General features: G+C 42.2%; 1 protein-coding gene across 1 annotated transcript in view; it reads right to left on the bottom strand.

Annotated features, from left to right (window-relative positions):
- The window catches only part of LOC103477729 (uncharacterized), a 14,062-nt gene extending 902 nt beyond the window's left edge, over positions 1-13,160 (bottom strand). The window contains exons 1-23 of the mRNA XM_017309261.1: positions 13,089-13,160; positions 11,545-11,778; positions 11,419-11,441; positions 10,858-11,122; positions 10,727-10,764; positions 9,873-10,158; positions 9,284-9,327; positions 8,740-9,010; positions 8,618-8,661; positions 8,146-8,437; positions 6,786-6,832; positions 6,174-6,495; positions 6,064-6,092; positions 5,243-5,525; positions 5,008-5,045; positions 4,856-4,920; positions 4,569-4,783; positions 4,242-4,492; positions 4,042-4,170; positions 3,681-3,819; positions 3,526-3,555; positions 1,184-1,227; positions 837-1,110 (exon numbers count right to left, since the gene is read on the bottom strand). Coding sequence (XP_017164750.1) covers positions 837-1,110; positions 1,184-1,227; positions 3,526-3,555; positions 3,681-3,819; positions 4,042-4,170; positions 4,242-4,492; positions 4,569-4,783; positions 4,856-4,920; positions 5,008-5,045; positions 5,243-5,525; positions 6,064-6,092; positions 6,174-6,495; positions 6,786-6,832; positions 8,146-8,437; positions 8,618-8,661; positions 8,740-9,010; positions 9,284-9,327; positions 9,873-10,158; positions 10,727-10,764; positions 10,858-11,122; positions 11,419-11,441; positions 11,545-11,644 — 3,229 coding nt within the window. The 5' untranslated portion in view covers positions 11,645-11,778; positions 13,089-13,160. The remainder of the gene's footprint in view (positions 1-836; positions 1,111-1,183; positions 1,228-3,525; positions 3,556-3,680; positions 3,820-4,041; positions 4,171-4,241; positions 4,493-4,568; positions 4,784-4,855; positions 4,921-5,007; positions 5,046-5,242; positions 5,526-6,063; positions 6,093-6,173; positions 6,496-6,785; positions 6,833-8,145; positions 8,438-8,617; positions 8,662-8,739; positions 9,011-9,283; positions 9,328-9,872; positions 10,159-10,726; positions 10,765-10,857; positions 11,123-11,418; positions 11,442-11,544; positions 11,779-13,088) is intronic.
- Positions 13,161-18,943: the final 5,783 nt, after the last annotated feature.

The raw sequence follows: 18,943 nt of genomic DNA, 5'->3' as shown, positions 1-18,943 counted from the left end.
CTGAACAGAGTCTGAACCGAGTCTGAACCGAGTCTGAACCGAGTCTGAACCGAATCTGAACCGAATCTGAACTGAGTCTGAACCGAATCTGAACCGAGTCTGAACAGAGTCTGAACCGAGTCTGAACCGAGTCTGAACCGAGTCTGAACCGAATCTGAACCGAATCTGAACCGAGTCTGAACCGAATCTGAACCGAGTCTGAACAGAGTCTGAACCGAGTCTGAACCGAGTCTGAACCGAGTCTGAACCGAATCTGAACTGAATCTGAACCGAATCTGAACTGAATCTGAACCGAGTCTGAACCGAGTCTGAACCGAGTCTGAACCGAATCTGAACTGAATCTGAACCGAATCTGAACCGAGTCTGAACCGAGTCTGAACCGAGTCTGAACCGAATCTGAACAGAGTCTGAACCGAGTCTGAACTGAATCTGAACCGAATCTGAACAGAGTCTGAACTGAATCTGAACCGAGTCTGTACCGAATCTGAACCGAGTCTGAACTGAATCTGAACCGAGTCTGAATCGAATCTGAACAGAGTCTGAACTGAATCTGAACTGAATCTGAACTGTGTTAGTTAAAGTATGGCTGCTCAGTGGTAGCACTGTTGCAGCAAGAAGATCCTGGGTTCGATTCCCGGCCTGGGGTCTTTCTGCAAAGAATTCTGTTCCAACATCGCAGGAATGATTAGTTCTGACCAAAGAGCTAAAGTGGTTCATCTCATCTCCTTAATACAAACCTGCAGCTAACGTTTCTCATTATATTGAACTAATCTGGGGTCAGCATATGGAAACCAGTTATTTAAATTAAATTCAGTAGTTCCTACACTTCCTCTTACAGCTGGTGCCTGGAAACATCTCCACCAGATCATTCCTGTTAATTTGCTTAAAAATGTCCTTGGTGAGCTCCACGGCCCTGTGGCTGTAGGTCTTCATCATCAGGTCCACCAGGTCTGAGGCATCGGCCTCATCCAGGAGAGTCACTGGGATCTGTGGGAAGCCTGAGCTCACATCCCTGTTCCTCAGGAACCATTTGAAGCCTTTCAGCTCCTCTTGTTTCAGGTCTTTCATCAGGTTTAAAAGCATCTCCTTGTCTGATGTGATGGTCGCTGCCTAAAGATTTACAAGATCTTTAACAGTTCCTTGCTCAAAGTGCTGTGTAATGTTAGAAAAATCATTTACTCACTCTCTGCATCATTGCAGCCAGATGTTCATCCACACTCTGAATCTCTGAGGAGAAAAACCTTTCAGACTTTTATTTGGACAAAAATATTAGACCGTCTGTACTTCCCCTCTACTTTACACAACTCTGTGGTTGCTATGGGTAACCAGCTAATTCAAAATGTTAGATTTCCAGCATTGGTGTTGTATGTTAAAAATACAGTGTTAATTCAACACTTGTTTAGTCTAATTCAACAACTCGGTGTTAGTTTCCCTAAAGAGTTGGTGTTATTCCAGAGAGTTAAATAAAAGAAATTTGGTCTGGTGTTGATTAGAAGTCAACACCAGACGGCTCCTCCCACAATTGCAACCTCTCTGTGACGCCACATGTCTGGCCCGGATTGGAGACAGCAGTATGGCGTCTTGTCTGGAGATGATCATAACAAGGTAAGTTCCATGTTAACATGATAAAGTTTTTGACTATTTTCTATGGATGCATTAATTTTCCGTTTGCAGAAGAGTATCTATTCATATACATAGTTCGCTTAACGTAAGCTTATCTGTTTGGATATCACCTTGTATACAACTGTGTATTATTTTGTTAGTAGGTAGCATGAGCTAAAACTGTCAGAAAAATCTGGAGGTCATTTGAGTTAACATTATTTAGCTGTGGAGGTCGTATTCTTTAAGTTTTTGACTGTAGACTGCAAAATGGGGGAGTAGCTGTGCTGGACCGTTGGCTTGATCCAAGCCACAGGTGTCAAACTCCAGTCCTGGAGGACCACTACACTGCAACATTTAGATGTGCCACTGCTGCACTACACCTGAATTCAATAATTAGGTTATTAGCAGGACTCTGGAGAACATATCTACACAGTGAGGAGGCAATTGAGCCATTTGACTCTGGTGTTTTGTACCTGTGGCTTATCTAAAAACTGTCAAAATGTTTTTTCTTCATTACTACGTCATGTTGGTGACTGACGCCTGTTATGATGACTTTAACACATTTCTTCAGACAGGTTGGCATGACTGCTGTCCAGAATGTTTCTATAAGCTGACTAATTTCTATGCCTAATGATTATGTGATACTTAATGTCTGAGTTGTGTTCATGGTAATTATTTCTGACTTTATGCTTTATCTTGTAGGTGGTGAAAAATGCTCTCCAGCCTAAAGGGGGCAGAGTATTTTGAATAATTATGATGGTGACACACACAGGTGGGTCTGATTAGTTTTGCTCACACTTCTCTTTTAAGTATTTATTTATTATCGTAATGTTTGTTTTTCCTGTTGTTCCTTCCATACTGGGAAACACAGGCATTCTTCTGTTGGTCCATGTTCTTCTTCCTATGTCCAAAGGCCACAAGAAAAATGCCAAAGCAGCTCATGTCAAACTGTGGACCATGTTTTCAGATATGTCCAGATATGTGGTTATTCTAATGATCCTACTTTGTAGAAGCACTTTCTCATTGGCTTAGTTTGCTATCCGAATGTAGCTGTCCTATATATTAATAATTTAAATTATTTGTTGTCTTAGCATTTTGTCAAAGACGGGAGCCAGTGTTGAAGACTTTCTCCTTACTGTGGAACATGCAGGAGCCCTTCCTCCTGCATGTTGGTGAAAACAAGAGCAGCACCAAAGACACTTCACCATCAGTGATCACAACACCATTCATGGCTGCTTTTGATTAACTTTCAAAGCACACTTCACCTTCAGTGCAAAGTACCATGAATGTATGACCTTTGTTGTATATTGCTGTCAGTGCTGTTTGATGTTTTGAAATAAAAGTAGATTATATACTGCAACTGGTGCTGGTGTTTTTGTAGATACAAGTGGCATCTAATGTCTTTTAAAATGAATTTGGGGATTATTGATTTACCAGTGGTATTTTATGAGAAAAAATGTTTTATTGGCCCTTGTGGCCTTTATTTGATAGTGAATTGACAGAAAAGTGGGTAATGAGAGAAGGGGAAGACGTGCAGTAAAAGCCGGGAAGCAAACCTGCGACAACCATGTTGAGGACTAAGGCCTCCATATGTGGGTTGTGCTTAACCACCTTACCAGTAGTATTTTAAAACTCAGATTTCTATGTTCCATACTTGACACTATTCTGTGTTAAATTAACATTAATAGTGTTAACTTTTGACACAACACACTAGTGTGAGATAAATCAACACTGATGTGTGTTAAATTTCAACTACTGAGATTCAACTCCATCACAAATAACTTTCATAACTGTAATTTTAACACAAGAGTGGACCAATATAGACACTTTCAAAGTGTTGAATTCAGCTCTCAAGGAGTTCAATTAACACTTCCAAATTTGCTGTGTCTGAATACTTTTGAACAACACATCAGTTTGTCTTACCTTGTGCTTGGCCACTGCTTTGATACTCATCTGAAACAGGAATAATAAAATCAACCAATCAGATGCATATATTCCTCATAATGAGACAAAGCTGCTAAGAAACAGCTTAGTTTCTCTAAACAGCCTTTTGTTCTGAATAAAAATGTGAACCGCACCTTTTCGAACAGAACACTCCCAAACCGGCTGGCCCTCTCTGTCGGGTCTGAGTGTCAGACTGAAGTTTCTGTTTGCATTTTCAACATAAACCTCAAAAAAATTTGGTTTTCCTCTTGGATATCGGAGTTTAATTCCCGTCTGAAAGCAGACAAGAGAACCGGCTCAGTGCAGCAACGCCTCAATGGCTTCTCATCTGAAACCATTTAACACCAAATGCTTTCCTGCCTGAACTCATGTTCTGGTATCATCAGCTACCTTTACTACATGCAGTCATGTTAATGTGAGAAATGGGGCCAATCTGATGGGAACCTGCAATAAACTGGATGCAAAACATGAACATTGAAACCGTTTCAAACCTACTTTAGGAGAAACTTCTGCAGCCTCCAGATCTGATGTGAGGAAGAAGTAATTGTTCATTTTCAGGGACTTCTCCGGGTCGGGTTTTTGGATCACTTTGTATCCATAAGAAGTTTCTTTCCGGTCCATTGCCTGTGAATGAAACCAAGATGAAGTTCTGATATTTCTGACCCGTGAAGCTGGTTCTGTTGGACCCTAATAACCTGCTGTAAGGCCGGGTCGCGTGGGATGAGGTAAACGTGCAGCGTGAGGAAAGCCGTGTTGGCCTGATAAAGCAACATGTTGCAGTAGACCTTCACAGGAAAGCCGGCTCTCATCAGAACCGCTCTCGGAGAGAAAATGGGTTCAGTTAGTTTGACGTGTGACGGTGAGACCTCAGAGACTTTCTCCACAGCGTCTCCACAGTCGTCCATGTGGAGGACAGCAAACTGCTCCAAAGGTTTACGGACGTCATCTGAAGGAAACACAAGGAGCAGGAAAAGTTCTGGGTCAACGGTGTTAAAAGGTTTGGTACCATCATGTTCTCCTACCGACACAGATCCAGTGGGGCAGGAACACCTCCGTCATCCTCCCAGTAATCAGACTGATGTCCAGTAAAGGACCAGCAGGCCGGTATCCTCTGCTCTCCATCCTCTCCATGTGTCCGTCCCAGGAGCAGAACCAGTACCTGAAGACGACCCGTTCGGAGCAGAACCAGCGAAGACCAGAAACGCTGCACTCAAAGAGTCCAGCTTCACTCTGGAGGCTGAAATGACGTTGGGAAAACGTTTATTTGAAGTCTGGTGTTTCCTGAGCAGCAGGCCTGATGCTGCTTCACCTGTATGTTGGAGATTCTGTCTGGTTCACCTCCGGTACCAGTTCAGTCCAGCAGCTGGAGTCCAGCTGCAGGACGCAGACCAGACACCACTCACTCACTGTTGAGCTAATAAATAAAATGTAAATATCACAAATCAAAGACTGAGAAACTACCTTTTCTCCTTCACGACCCTTGGCAACCCGTGAAGGTCCTGCTGGAGAAACACGATTATTTAATCTCATTTATCTAATTTTACTTGAGGGTCGATGTTTTACAGAATCTCCAGTTTGCTAAAATTGTACAGGAAAAACGAAAGCATCCTGGTTTCACTGTACAGTAACTGAACAAAGAAGAAAGACTAAAACATGACCGGCTGAAGAGATGTCAGTCGTCAGAAAACTGACACACCTGACGGACCTGCTGGGATTTTTCCTGAGATCTTCTGCACCAAATCAGAGCGATGAATCTTTTTTAAAACCAGCGCCGCCATGTCCAACGTCTGTTCATCAAACTGCTCCAACATCAGCTCTGCCACCTTCAGCTTCCTTCCCTTCTCCATAGCGACAGTTCCTCTCCCGGCTTTCCTGGACAAACTCTTCTGTACGACTCTCTGAAAATGTTCAAACTTTGCTTCACCTAAATCTTCAAATGTTTCTAGAAGTTTCTCCATAATTGCAGTTAGACTTGCTTCCTGAGGAGTGAAACAGATCATTTGTTTGTTGGAAGTCATATCTGGACAAATGAGAATATTATGAGAATGTTAATCACCTTAGTGAGGCAACTTAAAATGTATGATAGTTAGAAAAAAGAGGGAACACGCAGGCCTTCTCCACCTGTAGAGACCACTAACAATGTCTTCTGGGTTATTGAGACTAAAGTCAAGATGTTTGGCTTTAATTAACAGAACCAAACACTGGCTGTCTGCTCAAACATCAGGATCCGAGTCCTGAACCTTCCTCAAAAAGCTGGGAGTCTCCATCAGATTCCCAAAGTCTCTCAAATGGCCTCCTGCCCGGCAGAACCAACTAAAGAACAGGTCCAGTCTCTGGTTTAATCACTGGGTTCGGTTTATGGTCTATACAGTTCAGCTTAAACGGTTTTATTGAGCTGTAGTTTGGACCGACTGACTGTTGGCTTTATGTTTAACCCTCTGAAGATGTTTTGGACTTTTCTAGACTCATTTTTAAGCGCATAAGCCTGAGGATATGAAATGATGCGGCTGTACTTACTTTCTGGAACAACAGCGACTGAAACTCCTCTGAGGGAAAAGGAAAAGAGGAACATTTGAAAATCTGTAACTTTTTAAACATCCTGATAATTCTTCCCTGTAAAGTCCAACCTGTTGATCCAGACCTGATCCCGGCCAGCTTCTGAACCACATCAGTTCTGTTCATGTCCATCAGAACCTCCCGGGCCACACCCACAGACTCCCCTCCTAGTTTCTGCACCATCTGATCCACCAGGTCTGCCGGGCCCTCCTGTCCCGGATCCGCTGCCCTGCCGGTCCGGTTCATGGGCCACAGCACGCTGACTGGGAGTTCTGGGAGGCTTTTCTGGAAACATGTGAACTGCAGCAAGCGTTTGAACCTCCAGACATCGCTGTGGCCCAGCTCCATCATCATCTTCAGAAGAGTGTTTCTGACAGCCATCTTTGCTGGAACCTGAAACATTTAAAGACCTTGTTGAATCATTTCCCAGGATCATGACAGGAAGTTTTATTTGCATCATCTTTCTGTAAACTGGGAAACTTTAGGTCAGATTTGAGTGAGCTGTGTTCCCGTTTCATCTCCGTTTCCTTGGACTCAAACCCAGTTCACGGTTTGGATTTATTCTACTGGATACAAGCCGACCTGCTCGTTTCTCCAGGTGAAGTTTAACTCTGCCAGCCATAACTCCTGCTTCACTTTGTTCTCTAACAAAAAGCTCCAGGATCACAGAATGCTTCACTTACTGTGTTTAGCATGACCACTCTCTGATATTCATCTATGGACACCTTTCCTGAAGAAATGCAAAACACAATTTTCTGTAAGATCTTAAACTCATTTGAAATGAACAACAAGAAAACCGTGAAACATTTCCATCAATAAAACATTGGAGGCAGCAGATTGATGCTGAGACTTCATTAAAAATATTGTTGCAGGATTTGTTTCAAACGTCCTTCAGTTCTACAAACAGTATTTTTAGACATTTGTTTCATTTTTAGAGAATTGCCACACTAAGAACAAATCAAAATTTTTATCTTTGAAAAGCACAGAAAATAATTTTATTTGCTCAGAAAAGAGAAACCTGGAGATCATGGAGACCTGAGGAAAAGCTTTCCAGCCTGGAGGTCAAGCCATGGTTCCTGTCGCTTTAAGAGAGGAACAGGACGTCCCACCATGTGGACAGGACGTCCCACCATGTGGACAGGATGTCCCACCATGAGGACATCCTGTCAAGTTTGGGTGACTTATGTGCTGAAGAAGGGACGGAGGGGGACGGACATGCAGATGTGGGATGGTTTGTCTGTCCTGCAGCTCTTCCTCTGTGGGCTTCTTTGCATCAGACAGCAGTTCAGCTGAACAGGAAACCAGAGGTAACCGTTGGAGACCAATGAAATGGGATGGCTGAGCACAACGAAGAGGAGAAACATGTCGGACAAACCAGATGAACTCAAACAAGATGAAAGTCTGGTGAAGGTGGAGATTCAGCTCATGATCTTCCAGGAGTTGTTGGAGTTTTAGTTGGAGGAAACTGGACTTTTCTTGTTATCTTGACGTTTTGTGTCTCGTCCCGAGACTTATCCAGGTCAGGAGTTGGAAGCATCAGGCTTTTAAGTTGTAATCAGAAACTATCACATTGGTAGAGGTCACTAATGAGGCCATTTTCTACTCACTTCAGTTCCCTGTAAGCGTTGTTGACACTGACGATCCTAAAAGTCCCCAACAACGCCAGCATGTGCTGTTAGGACCAACGTCTCCAGCTGGGTGATGAGTGTCGGTGTTAGAAAGATGAAGCCACTTCCTCTACTCCAGTTCATGTGTCACAAAGATAACTCTCACTCTGCCTGCCCAAAAAGTTAACCTTGTTGTCTTCAAAGGACTGTTTGCCAGTGAGGTCCAGACGAACTGCTGCGTTTGGTTCTGCTGAGTCGGTTAGTTTATCTAAAAGTCCAGTTCTATTCCTTATTGAACTGGACTGCATGTTGTGTTTGGGTTTGAGGTGAACTCCTCTCTGTCTGAGTGTTTCCAGATTAAAACATCAGGGCAGATGTTCTCCCATCCTAAGACTTAAGGCCGTTCAGCTGCTACATCCAGATTTGAGTGAATTACCTTTAAGACCGGAGCTGGTCTCCAGGAGCCGCTCTGCCAGGTCGCTCCTGTTTATATCCATTAAAATCTCCATGGAAACCTCCACAGACTGCAGGCCCAACTCCTCCACCATCTCATTCACTATGTTTGGGACAAACGGTCCAAATCTCAGCCTCATCGAAGGATACCAGAGGTTTTTCCCAGAGAGGCTGAGGGTGGAGGGCAGCGACTTCTTGAAGTCCTCCAGCTCCTGTTTCTTCAAATCACTCAGGATTTCTGTGAGAAGCTGCTTGAAGGCTGCAATCAGAGCCACCTGCAACAAAACATCAGCACAAATGTGCTCATTATAATATACTAAGATATAATCACACACAGCAGTTCATATGAAGCCCCTGCTGTCTTTAAAGCAACAGAATCTCATTAATATCTCTAATAAGAGAAAATAAACTGTTTCTATAACAAAGACTGAGCAGGAAAAACAGACATTCCTCACTTTCTGTAGAGCAGCAGAGCTCTTCTGGTCCGCTGAGAGTTTCTCTGAGAAAAACCACGCAGAGCTTCAGACGTCAGACCAAAGCAAACGACTGACCACCATTTTTAAGGTTTAATCTTTACTTGCTTGTCGTCTTCTGGATACTGAAATGTCCTGAAGCAGATCTGTCCTCCTCATCCGTTTTAAAACCTCCCTGGTCGTCTCCACAGACCGCTGGCCGAACATCTGCACCATCACAAGCACAGCGGGCAGCAGCTCCTTGACGGCCAGCAGTCTGTCTGCAACGTCACGCTGACTCTGACCCAACACCGTGATGAAGAACATCTGCTCCTCTTCACTGAGATCACCCAAAGTTTCCAGCAGCAGCTCGATGATCGACTCCATGGCTTCAACCTGGTAACAAAAGGAAAATATTCTGCAAAAACAGCAGAATTTTCCTCAAACATTTTGATACTTTTTGATTCCAGATGTCTCTTCATCTGAAGATCCTGAACAACGGCGGCTTAAGAACCGCGGCCCAAAAACAGCCCTCAGGCCAGGCTTTGGGCCCCTCTGACTGGAGCAGAGAGGAAAACCAACACAATGTGTAACGTAGCAACGTCTCACATTAAACCCATTTTAAACCAATATGCATTTAGTGAGAGTCGTCTTTCGCAGATGACTCACTTTGTCGATCAGTCCGGGCCAAAGTTCCTCCACAGAAAGTTTCTCTGAGGGAAAAAAGATTTGATGATAATTAATGTAGTTTCTATTGACGACCAACTGGAGGAAAAATAAAGTTTGACTAAAACAAATGAAGAACCAGAATACATCCAACCAACCAGCAGACGGGATGTTTTAAAGTTCAGGCTCCTTTATGCCAGAGTCAATGTAACAGGTAATAGCTATTAGTCTATAGCTATTACTCTATAGCTATGACAACTATAGATGTTTCTACATGATAAAATAATGCTGACAGCTGATTAATAAATAAATCTGACATATTCTTTGTCTCGTTACCATGACGTTTAGCAGATAGAAATCCTTTTAGTGATTCTAACTGACCTGAAACAACAGACGTTCGCTCTGATTTGACTTCAGACTGAGAAGAAAGGTTTATTTTTCCTCTTTTGTAAAACTCATAAACCAGATCTATGTGGATCCTCATCAGATGTTTTGTGGGTATTTTTGTGTAAAAATGAGGAAAAGGCTGTAAGAAAAGCGCAGCTTCCTGTCGGTGTGGATGAAAAGCCGTTGGTGTGATTTCTCATCTCACCTTCGGCTCCACAGCTTTTCTCTGGCAGCTTCTCCAACAGGTCGGTTCTGTTCATGTCCATCAGAACCTGCCTGGTCACCTCCAGACACTGCTGGCCATACGAGCCCATCAGCAGATCCACCATATTTTTACAGTTTGACTTTTTCAGATCGCTCCATGAGATTTGTGGAAACTTGTTCTGGAAGGACTCAACGTTCAGGAAGATCTTGAAAATTCCCAGATCTAAATGATTCAAATCCATCAGAGTTTCCAGCAGAAGCTCTTTCACAGCTGCCATCGTTGCTGCCTGGAAAATAAGAAAGAAATGACAGATAATTGTTTTGCTTACATGATAAATGCCTTTAAGAAGCACAAGTTAATTAGCATTTCCCTAAACTGATTATTTAACAATAATCACTGAAACAAATTTTTAGCTCAAATGTTAGAGAAGGAGTTTTCTGCCAGCAGCTCAGCGTTCGTACAACCAGTTAACTTTGGCCATATTTATTTATCCAGCAGTAATTCTGACAAAACTGTACCAGAAAAATCAAATTCACTAATTATCTGCTGTCAGGAAAATCTAAAATTCATCTTAAGTTAGCAGCTTAAAGGTTAAAGGTCAGGTCACTGAACTAGTCTGACTGATTGGAAGAAAACCTCTTCTCTCCAGAAGCAAGATGGCAGCACCAAATAGTGCTGCACATGAATGAAGGACCAGATTTCTGGACCGAAGCCGAATGTTTGGCTGAAACGACACGGTAGAGGAGGTGTGGTGATCCTGGCTTGTTTTTAGTCACAGAAGCCGGTCGGTCACCTTTGATTTTCTGTAAGTATCCGACCCATTAGATTCAAGGCCCAGACAGGATTTCACTCACTTTGTGGATCAGCGCCGACAGATGGTCATCATGTGGTTCTGGTTGGGAGAAAATCACAGAAACATCAGGAGAAGCAGCTTCAACGAGATCAATATGAAACGATTTAACTCGTCTCACTTTTATTCTCTTACTTCTGCTTCTGGACCTGCAGTCCAGCAGACTCTGGACCAGATGGTTCTGGTTGATGTCCACTAAAATCCTCCTGGTGACGTCCACAGACTGTTTGCCGTGACTCTGAACCAATGAGATCGCTGCGATCTCCGGGTCAGTCCTCGGCGGCGCCAGCGCAGAAGGTTCCAGCAGCAGGTACCGCTCCCAGAACTCCCTCAAGCCGCCGCCACTCAGAGCCGACAGCGTTTCCATCAGCAGCTCCAAAACCGACGCCATCGCTCCCGCCTGGTCGAGTCAGACGCAAGGAAACTTTATTAATATCAGTGGTATTAAAAACAGCTGCATACATGCTTTACAGAACTGTACATTGTTTTATTATTTGCGTATTTCTTGTTTTGGTTTGTAAAAATGAACTTCTGGCCTCTGTCAGCCATTCTGTTTACAAAGTCATGTGTTTATTATGTGATCTATATGAAATGGTTTGGTTAAAATCAGCATATTTCATTATTTTTTACTGTATTTTTCTGTGTGAATATTTCTATCTTCTATAACTGAAATGTGGCTGAAGTGACGTCACTTACTCTCTGGATTAAAGATGGATTCTCTAAAACAGAAACACAAAAAATTTTCTTAAGCCTTTTATTAAGAACAACAAAAACAATTCAGAATCACAAAGAAGTTGTAGAAAGTCTTCGGGGCTTCCTGACCTCTGACCCCTGCCAGTCTGTGCAGCAGGTCCTGCCGCCTCATCTTCAGTAAAATCTTCCTGGTCTCCTCCACACACCTTCCTCTGCACGTCCTCATCATCAGCTCCACCACAGCCTCGGTGTTTGCGGCAAAAACTTCTCTGCTACCATGAACAGCTTGAAGTCCCAGAAGTCTCCTGCACTCAGCTGATCCAGGGTTTCTACCAGCAGCTCTTTAGTCGTCATCGTTTCTGCCTGGAAAACAAGAAGCAGCTTTTCTGAGAGCAGCAAGCTGGAAAACTTCTGCCTTTCTAGAAACATCACATCTACTTTAACGATATCTCTGTGGATTGATGCCGTTCATATAATCACATCACAGGCCTGACTGGCTCTCATGGATTTGTTGTTATTTGAAAGCTGCATTTTGTACTCAGGTAAGTTTACCTGGAGTGGTTTTTATACTATGAAAGAAAAGAATGAATCTTCAGATGATAAACCTTCATTACTGGTCGAATTCTTGGAGAACATCCCCTGGACTGAAACAGGACCTGGAAAACGTGACTCTCTTCAGTAAATCGTTCCCTCAGTGAAACCTGGAGGACGTTTGGGTTTGACTGCTGGTTTGTTTGATGCGTTGAAGGAAACAGGATCCTTGAATTGCTGCAGCAGAGAGAACCGGGCATCCTGTGATGAAACCTGCTGCAGGTCTCAGACATCGTTTATGGATCCAACAACAGAACAGCGACCAAAACCTGAAAGCTCTCAGAAATGACTGACATACAGAATGAAATCTGTTTATAAATGTCTTCCCATCACATCTTTGTCCTAAACTTTATGAAATGTTTTGGTAACAGAGTGAAGAACTGAATCAGCTGAACAACCTGCTGCAAACTGGACTTTATTTGTTCAATTTTACTGAATATTTCACTGAACAAATCAAAACCAAACTATGATTTGTGATAAGTGAGTAGTAAGGGATGAATTAAACCCTTTGAGTTTCTTCAGAGATCGTTCTGATTTCTTTAGGCATCAACTTGTTTTTCTGTAAACAGCAGGTCGATTTTCACACAACCTTCTGTTGTTGTTTCATCGTTTTTCAATAAAACATGATGTCGGTAAATTCAGTCATTTACTGACATTTTACAACACAAACAGATTACATGACTACAGGAAACATGAATTCCCCCAATAAAAGCTTCCTTGAACACAACATCACCATAAGCTGCAGCTCTCTGACAGCTGTGATGTGAAACAGCAGCAGGGGAGAGCGAGAGGTTTTTACATTTCATGATACAAAACAGCCGCATCATTCACACTGTGAGCTGCATGAAGCACCAACATGCTGCTTTCCCACCACTCAACACGCTTTCATGACCAGTTACATCAAACCAGCCACAGATCCTGACCTGCAGCTGCAGGAGTGAAACCTGCAACCTTCTGATTGCCAGAAGGTTCTGCCCTCCGAGTTTCAATCAGCTGAATGTCAAAACAAAGATTTTAGCAAACTTACAGCACCTTCTGTCTGAGATTTTGTCTCATTTCCGTGAACTGTGTTTTAGTCTCACCAAATGTTTTCCTTCCTCTGAGTTTTCTCTTTCACTTCAACATGTCTTCCATCTCCTCCACCTTCATCTCCCTTTCATCCCTGCTCACCTGCAAAACCAAAGCAGGCTCCAACTGTAATGTTTTACAAGCATTTCACGAGAAAATGAACTAATCCTGCATGTCAGCTTTATATTTCACCAGCTCCGCATAAAGAAACTTAAATTACTCAACCCTGTCTCGTGCTCCGTTTCCGCATTTTTCCAGGAAGTCGTTACCAGCACTTGCACTGGTCACCTCGATTGTTTTAAAGATATTTGATTAAATGAATTAACACAAGTTTTTATAATGCTTAAACTAAATTAAAATGTTTTGAACAAATAAACGACAAATGCACTAAATAAATAATTTTTCTGTTTCAGAAAATAATAAATCAAAGCTTCAAAAACATGTTGCATATTTGAAAGCTTTGACCGACCGAAGTAATGGATCTAATGTGATCTAATGTGATCTCAGATCAGGTGAGAACATTAAGTATTTGGTGATTATTAGCTCTGAGAACATTAAGTATTTGGTGATTATTAGCTCTGGTTTCAGAAAGTATTTTAATTTACAGCCGATCGATGATGGCTGAAATCCCTTAAAACGGTGAAATGTCCCTTTACTGAAGAACCGAGCGGATCGGTTTCAGCGTCACTGCAGCATCATGAAAACATCGGCGGATAAAAACTGTTTTCAGCAAACAAACCCACTAAAAAGATCAGGACGATGTGAGGAGATCAGAAACAGGTGGAGGAAACTCCGCAGCGTTTACCTTGAAGATGTTTCAGGATCAAAGCTGTTCGGATGGAGACGAGCCTGTTTCTGTTTCAGTGAACCAAAAGGTCTTCATCTGTATGCAGGAACTGAAGCCAAAGTGTTTCCTGCCGCTGGCTGGAGGATGAAGGATGCCGAGGGCGGAAAGGTTCACGGCTGTGACTCGAAGCAGTTTGTGATCAGCGTTATAACAGGATCATTATTTTTGATCAAAAGTGATCGTTTCTTCCAGATGTTAGAGATACAACTGATGCGTGTCAGAAACACAAATTGAGTACAAAGAATCTGAAATGTAAATCTTTAGTGAGTAATTTTGAGTTAAAGTGTAAATCCCAACTCAATCAAAACGGTCTGAACTCTTTCTCAGTCATTACGAAGAACAGACTAACCAATCAGAAGCCACCTGGTGTAGCATGAGAAATACATCAAGATTCAGATTCTAACCGCAAATTCATTGGTTCTGTTGAAAACACGACGGGGTTTGACAGAAAATAATCATGAAAAATATCAGCCCAGTGATTTAGTTTTCTGAATTTCAAAATTAGAGCTGTTGCCTCACAGCAAGAAGGTCGTGGGTTCGATTCCCTTCTTTCTGCATGGAGTTTGCATGTTCTCCCTGTGCATGGTGGGCTCTCTCTGGGTACTCCAGCTTCCTCCCACGGTCCAGAAACATGACTATTAGGTTTGTTTGACCTCTCTAAATTATCCATGTGTGTGCATGGTTGTCTGTCTCTGTGTTGCTCTGCAATGGGCCGGTGATTCTCACGCCCAAAATGTCTTTCTGGAGATAGAAACCAGCCCCTCCTGACCCTTCAACTTGGTACAAAATCATTTTTATAATGACATACTGGGGTTATGTTTATTTCCCTTTAGCTCTCTTCCTGTCTCTCCAGCCAAGAAACAGCCAGTTAGTCCAGGATTGCTGAATAAAAAATGTAAGTACGTAAAATTTATTTATATAGCAATCACATTGTAAACACAGGAGATAAAACACTAAAAATAATAATAAACTGATAATACACATCTAGTCTAAATAAATGAGTCTTCAGCTGAAAGAATCAACAAAATGAAGATTTCACAAGAGAAAAGCAAATCATTTCACAATCTGGTGGATTTCTCCTCTCTGGTCTGAAAATGTCAGATCAGTGAGTCTCTTCTCCACTGGAAGAGATTTTCAGAAGAGATGTATTAAAAATAAATGAATGAGAATGATGTAAAATGCTTAAAACAAATGTTATATACTCCAAAATATCATAAATGGATGCAACAAAAGTCTGAACGTAGAAGACCAAGGCAGAAAAGTTAGACTGGTTCCCTGAGGGTTGATTATAATTTTATATAGATTGTAATTTCTTGTCTTGTCATCATTTTTCTTCAAACTGACATATATTATTCGATATACAGACTATTGTTTTGATTATGTTTATATCCGAAAAGGTAAAAAATACCAAATATAAACCAACTAAGGCAATAAGAAATGATAAAAAAGGCTTAGAAAAATCACAATGTGAACATATTCTGTAAAAAGTTTTAAAAATTCAGAAAAATAAAAACAGCAACATTTCCAATAATAACAGAGCTGAGAGCTGTTATAAGTAATCCTCCTCAGAGGTTTAGGCTGAGGAGCTGATGTACGTTATACGTTAATCAAAACTCCCCATCATGGACAGACGACTCCGGTGGAGTCACTGGTTCCTGTTAACCAAATTAAATCCCTGAAACGTTTTCTGAGCTGATAGAAACAGGTGCATGCTTCTCCCATTAGCACAGTTTGATTCAGGGGATTATTGGAGGTTTGTGTGCAGCAAACACAACATGCTGATATTTACTGATGTTAGACAAGAAGCAGGAAAAAAGAAAAGCGGAAGAGGAGTGAAGATGGTTTACTCAGCACCGAAACTCTGAGAACTCAGACCACAACCCACATCCAGCGTAAAGAGGTTCAGTGAATGTGGTGGTGAAGGTGTGGAGGTGGGTCAAGTTGTCAGAGGAAACCCTGTAGAAGGACAGAATGCCGGCCGGACGGTCCACATACACCGCCACTCTGGTCGAGACAGAGGAGGCTGATGGAGAGGAGAAGAAGTAAGAAGAGGGGGATAAATAAGAAGAGGAGGAGGACGAGGAGGAAATGGGTGTTTTTTTCTTATTGTGACAGTAAAAGTAGCTGCCATCACTGGAACACTTGAGACTCCAGGAGTGATCGTTCACTGCAAACACAACGTCATCAACCGTTCCCTTCTTTCTGATTCTTCTGCAACTGATGGAGACGTCAACCTCTCCTTTACACTCAACCTCCCAGTAACAGCGACCAGTCAGCTCATTCTGACACAATAATTGTGGCCAAACATCAAATCTGTCCGGATGATCAGGATACGATTGTTCCTGTTCCACACGCGTCACCTTCCTGTTGTCATCAGACAGTCTGAGTTTGCTGTTCACCGTGTTAGTGTCAATGGTGAGCTGACAGGAATCTGATGGAGAGAACAAACAGCTGATCATTTCCCCACACTGTAATGATGCTGCATTAAAACCAAATCATTCAAATGAGAAACACTCACACTTCCTCAGACCTGGTACCAACCACCGATCTCCATCAGGTGAAACCCTGCAAAGTGGAGGTGGATCAGTCCATCAGTCTGAGATATCATCAAAAACAACACTAACATTACCAATTATCTATTTTCTTTTAAGTCCAATCTAGTGTTGGTCATCTTCAGCCCAAATTAAAGAATAAAAGATACATCATCAATCACTTAGCAGCTGATTATCCATAAACTAGTGGTACATGGAAATATTCTAACCCCTTAGTTAAAATATAACCTGTTTATTTAGATAGCATCATTACTAAAGGTAATGTACCAAGAAATGATTATATGCAGAAATGCAGTCAGTTCAATGAAATCATACAGAGTCAAATATATACAGTCCAGATCAATCATAGTTATTGAACAGTCAAGTTCAGAGTTTGGTTTTTAACCCTTAGGAGTCTGAGGTCTAAATGGCCATTACGGCGCGCAATCTTTCTCTTCTCAGTGCATCAGAGCTCGCTATGAAGCCATGTAGCGATAGCTAGCAAAACTACTACTAACACTGCACACACCACGAACTCTAACTAACACACTAATAGTATGAAAAACCCATCGAAACACTCTTAGTAAAATCCACAGCATCAATGCACCCTAGTTGTTAAAAGAGCTTTCTGTCAGGAAACCCAGTAGATTGACTTATCATCATATTCTTATCCTGAAAGACAATGTAGCAACAGTGAAAACTCCAGCAGAACCAAAACCAGAACCTGGCTCAGTGAACAGCAATCCATCTCAACTGACTGTGAGTTTAAGAAGACAGACCACACAGAAAAGAGCATTGACCCAGAAGTACTTTCTGTGTTATGGAGAGTAAAGTATTAATAGCAGCAGGAGCTCCAGTAGTGGCTTCTTCTAGAAGAGAAACAACACTAAGCTTTGAAACATCCAGGTTCTATCTCATCATATCACTAAAATATTTTTTGGTATGCCTAAGCTTTGAGTATTTGGCTACTTCAGAAAATTGGAATGCTAGTCTCTTGACTAGCAGATTGGAAGTTCAGGGGAAGACTAGAAAACAGGTGATGATCAGATTATTCTCCTCTGTCTGGAGGAAAGTGGTTGGTCTTTCCATACCTGAGAGATTCAGGTTTCCAGAGTTCATGCTCCAGCATAAATCCTGATTCTCCGAGATGATTGTAGCTCAGGTCCAACACTTTTAGATGGGAGGGGTTGGAGCTCAGCGCTGAGGCCAGAGAATTACAGCCTTCCTCTGCAATCAGGCAGCCCGATAGACTGCAAGAAATATACAGCACACAACTCAGACCCACAGAAACGGACAAAAACTGGTCGAAAACTGACCAATGTCAATTTTTAACATTGGTCAAACAGTCATTGTCAGAATCTACAGAAATCTAGGGAATAGATTAAAAATAAATATGTGAATTTGTTTGATCTTGTTGACTAGCATAAAGAGCGGCAGCTCTGAGCATCACCTGAGAACCTCCAGTTTGCAGTTTGGACTCTTCACTCCAGCACAGAGCAGCTTCACTCCTGAATCCTGCAGGTCGTTGTTACTCAGGTCCAGTTCTCTGAGGCTGCCGGACTGGGAGCTGAGAACTGAAGCCAAAGATTTGCAGCTTTTATCAGAGAGGTTACATCCACTCAGTCTGAGGATGCAATGTACAGAAAAGAAAATGTTAATGAGCAATCTGTCTTTTTTTTAACTCTGCCTGTAATTTTAATTGAATTGTTTCTGTATCAAAATTCCAGTTGGTGAAGTCATGTGGAGCAGTGTGCACTAACAGAGCTTTGTTGGAAGCTTTGATGATTGGCAGCAGCTTCAGGAGAGCCTCCTCTGAAGCAGAGTATTTCTTCAGGTCAAACACATCCAGATCTTTCTCTGAAGACAGTAAGATGAAGACCAGAGCTGACCACTGAGCAGGAGACAGTTCATCTGTGGAGAGACTTCCTGAACCCAGGGACTGTTGGATCTCCTCCTCTAGAGAACGATCATTCAGTTCATTCAGACAGTGGAACAGATTGATGCTTTTCTGCACTGTAAGATCTTCATTGATCTTGTCCTTGATGTATTTAACTGTATCTTGATTTGTCTGTATGTCAGTTCCTCTCTGTGACATCAGATGTTGTAGCAGACTCTGATTGGTCTGCAGAGAAAGTCCCAGGAGGAAGCGGAGGAACAAGTCCAGGTTTCCGTTTGGAAACTGTAGGGCCTTGTTTACCGCACTCTGATAAAAGCGTCCTGGATCAACCTTTTTCTTAAAGAAAAGGAACCACCACATCCAGAAGAAATTCTGTGTTTCTTGCATCAGGTTGACACCGGAGTTGATGAATGTCTGATGAACATGAAGAGCAGCCAGAAACTCCTGAACACTCAGATGGACGAAGCAGAACACCTTGTCCTGGTACAGCCCTCTCTTTTCTCTAAAGATCTGTGTGAACACTCCTGAGTACACTGAGGCTGCTCTGATATCAATGCCACACTCTGTCAGGTCTGATTCATAGAAGATCAGGTT

This window comes from Poecilia reticulata, linkage group LG16 (genome assembly GCF_000633615.1).
Source record: "Poecilia reticulata strain Guanapo linkage group LG16, Guppy_female_1.0+MT, whole genome shotgun sequence".
NCBI lineage: Eukaryota > Metazoa > Chordata > Actinopteri > Cyprinodontiformes > Poeciliidae > Poecilia > Poecilia reticulata.
Note: the sequence above shows the minus strand (reverse complement) of the source record. Positions and strands in the feature narration are given on the sequence as shown.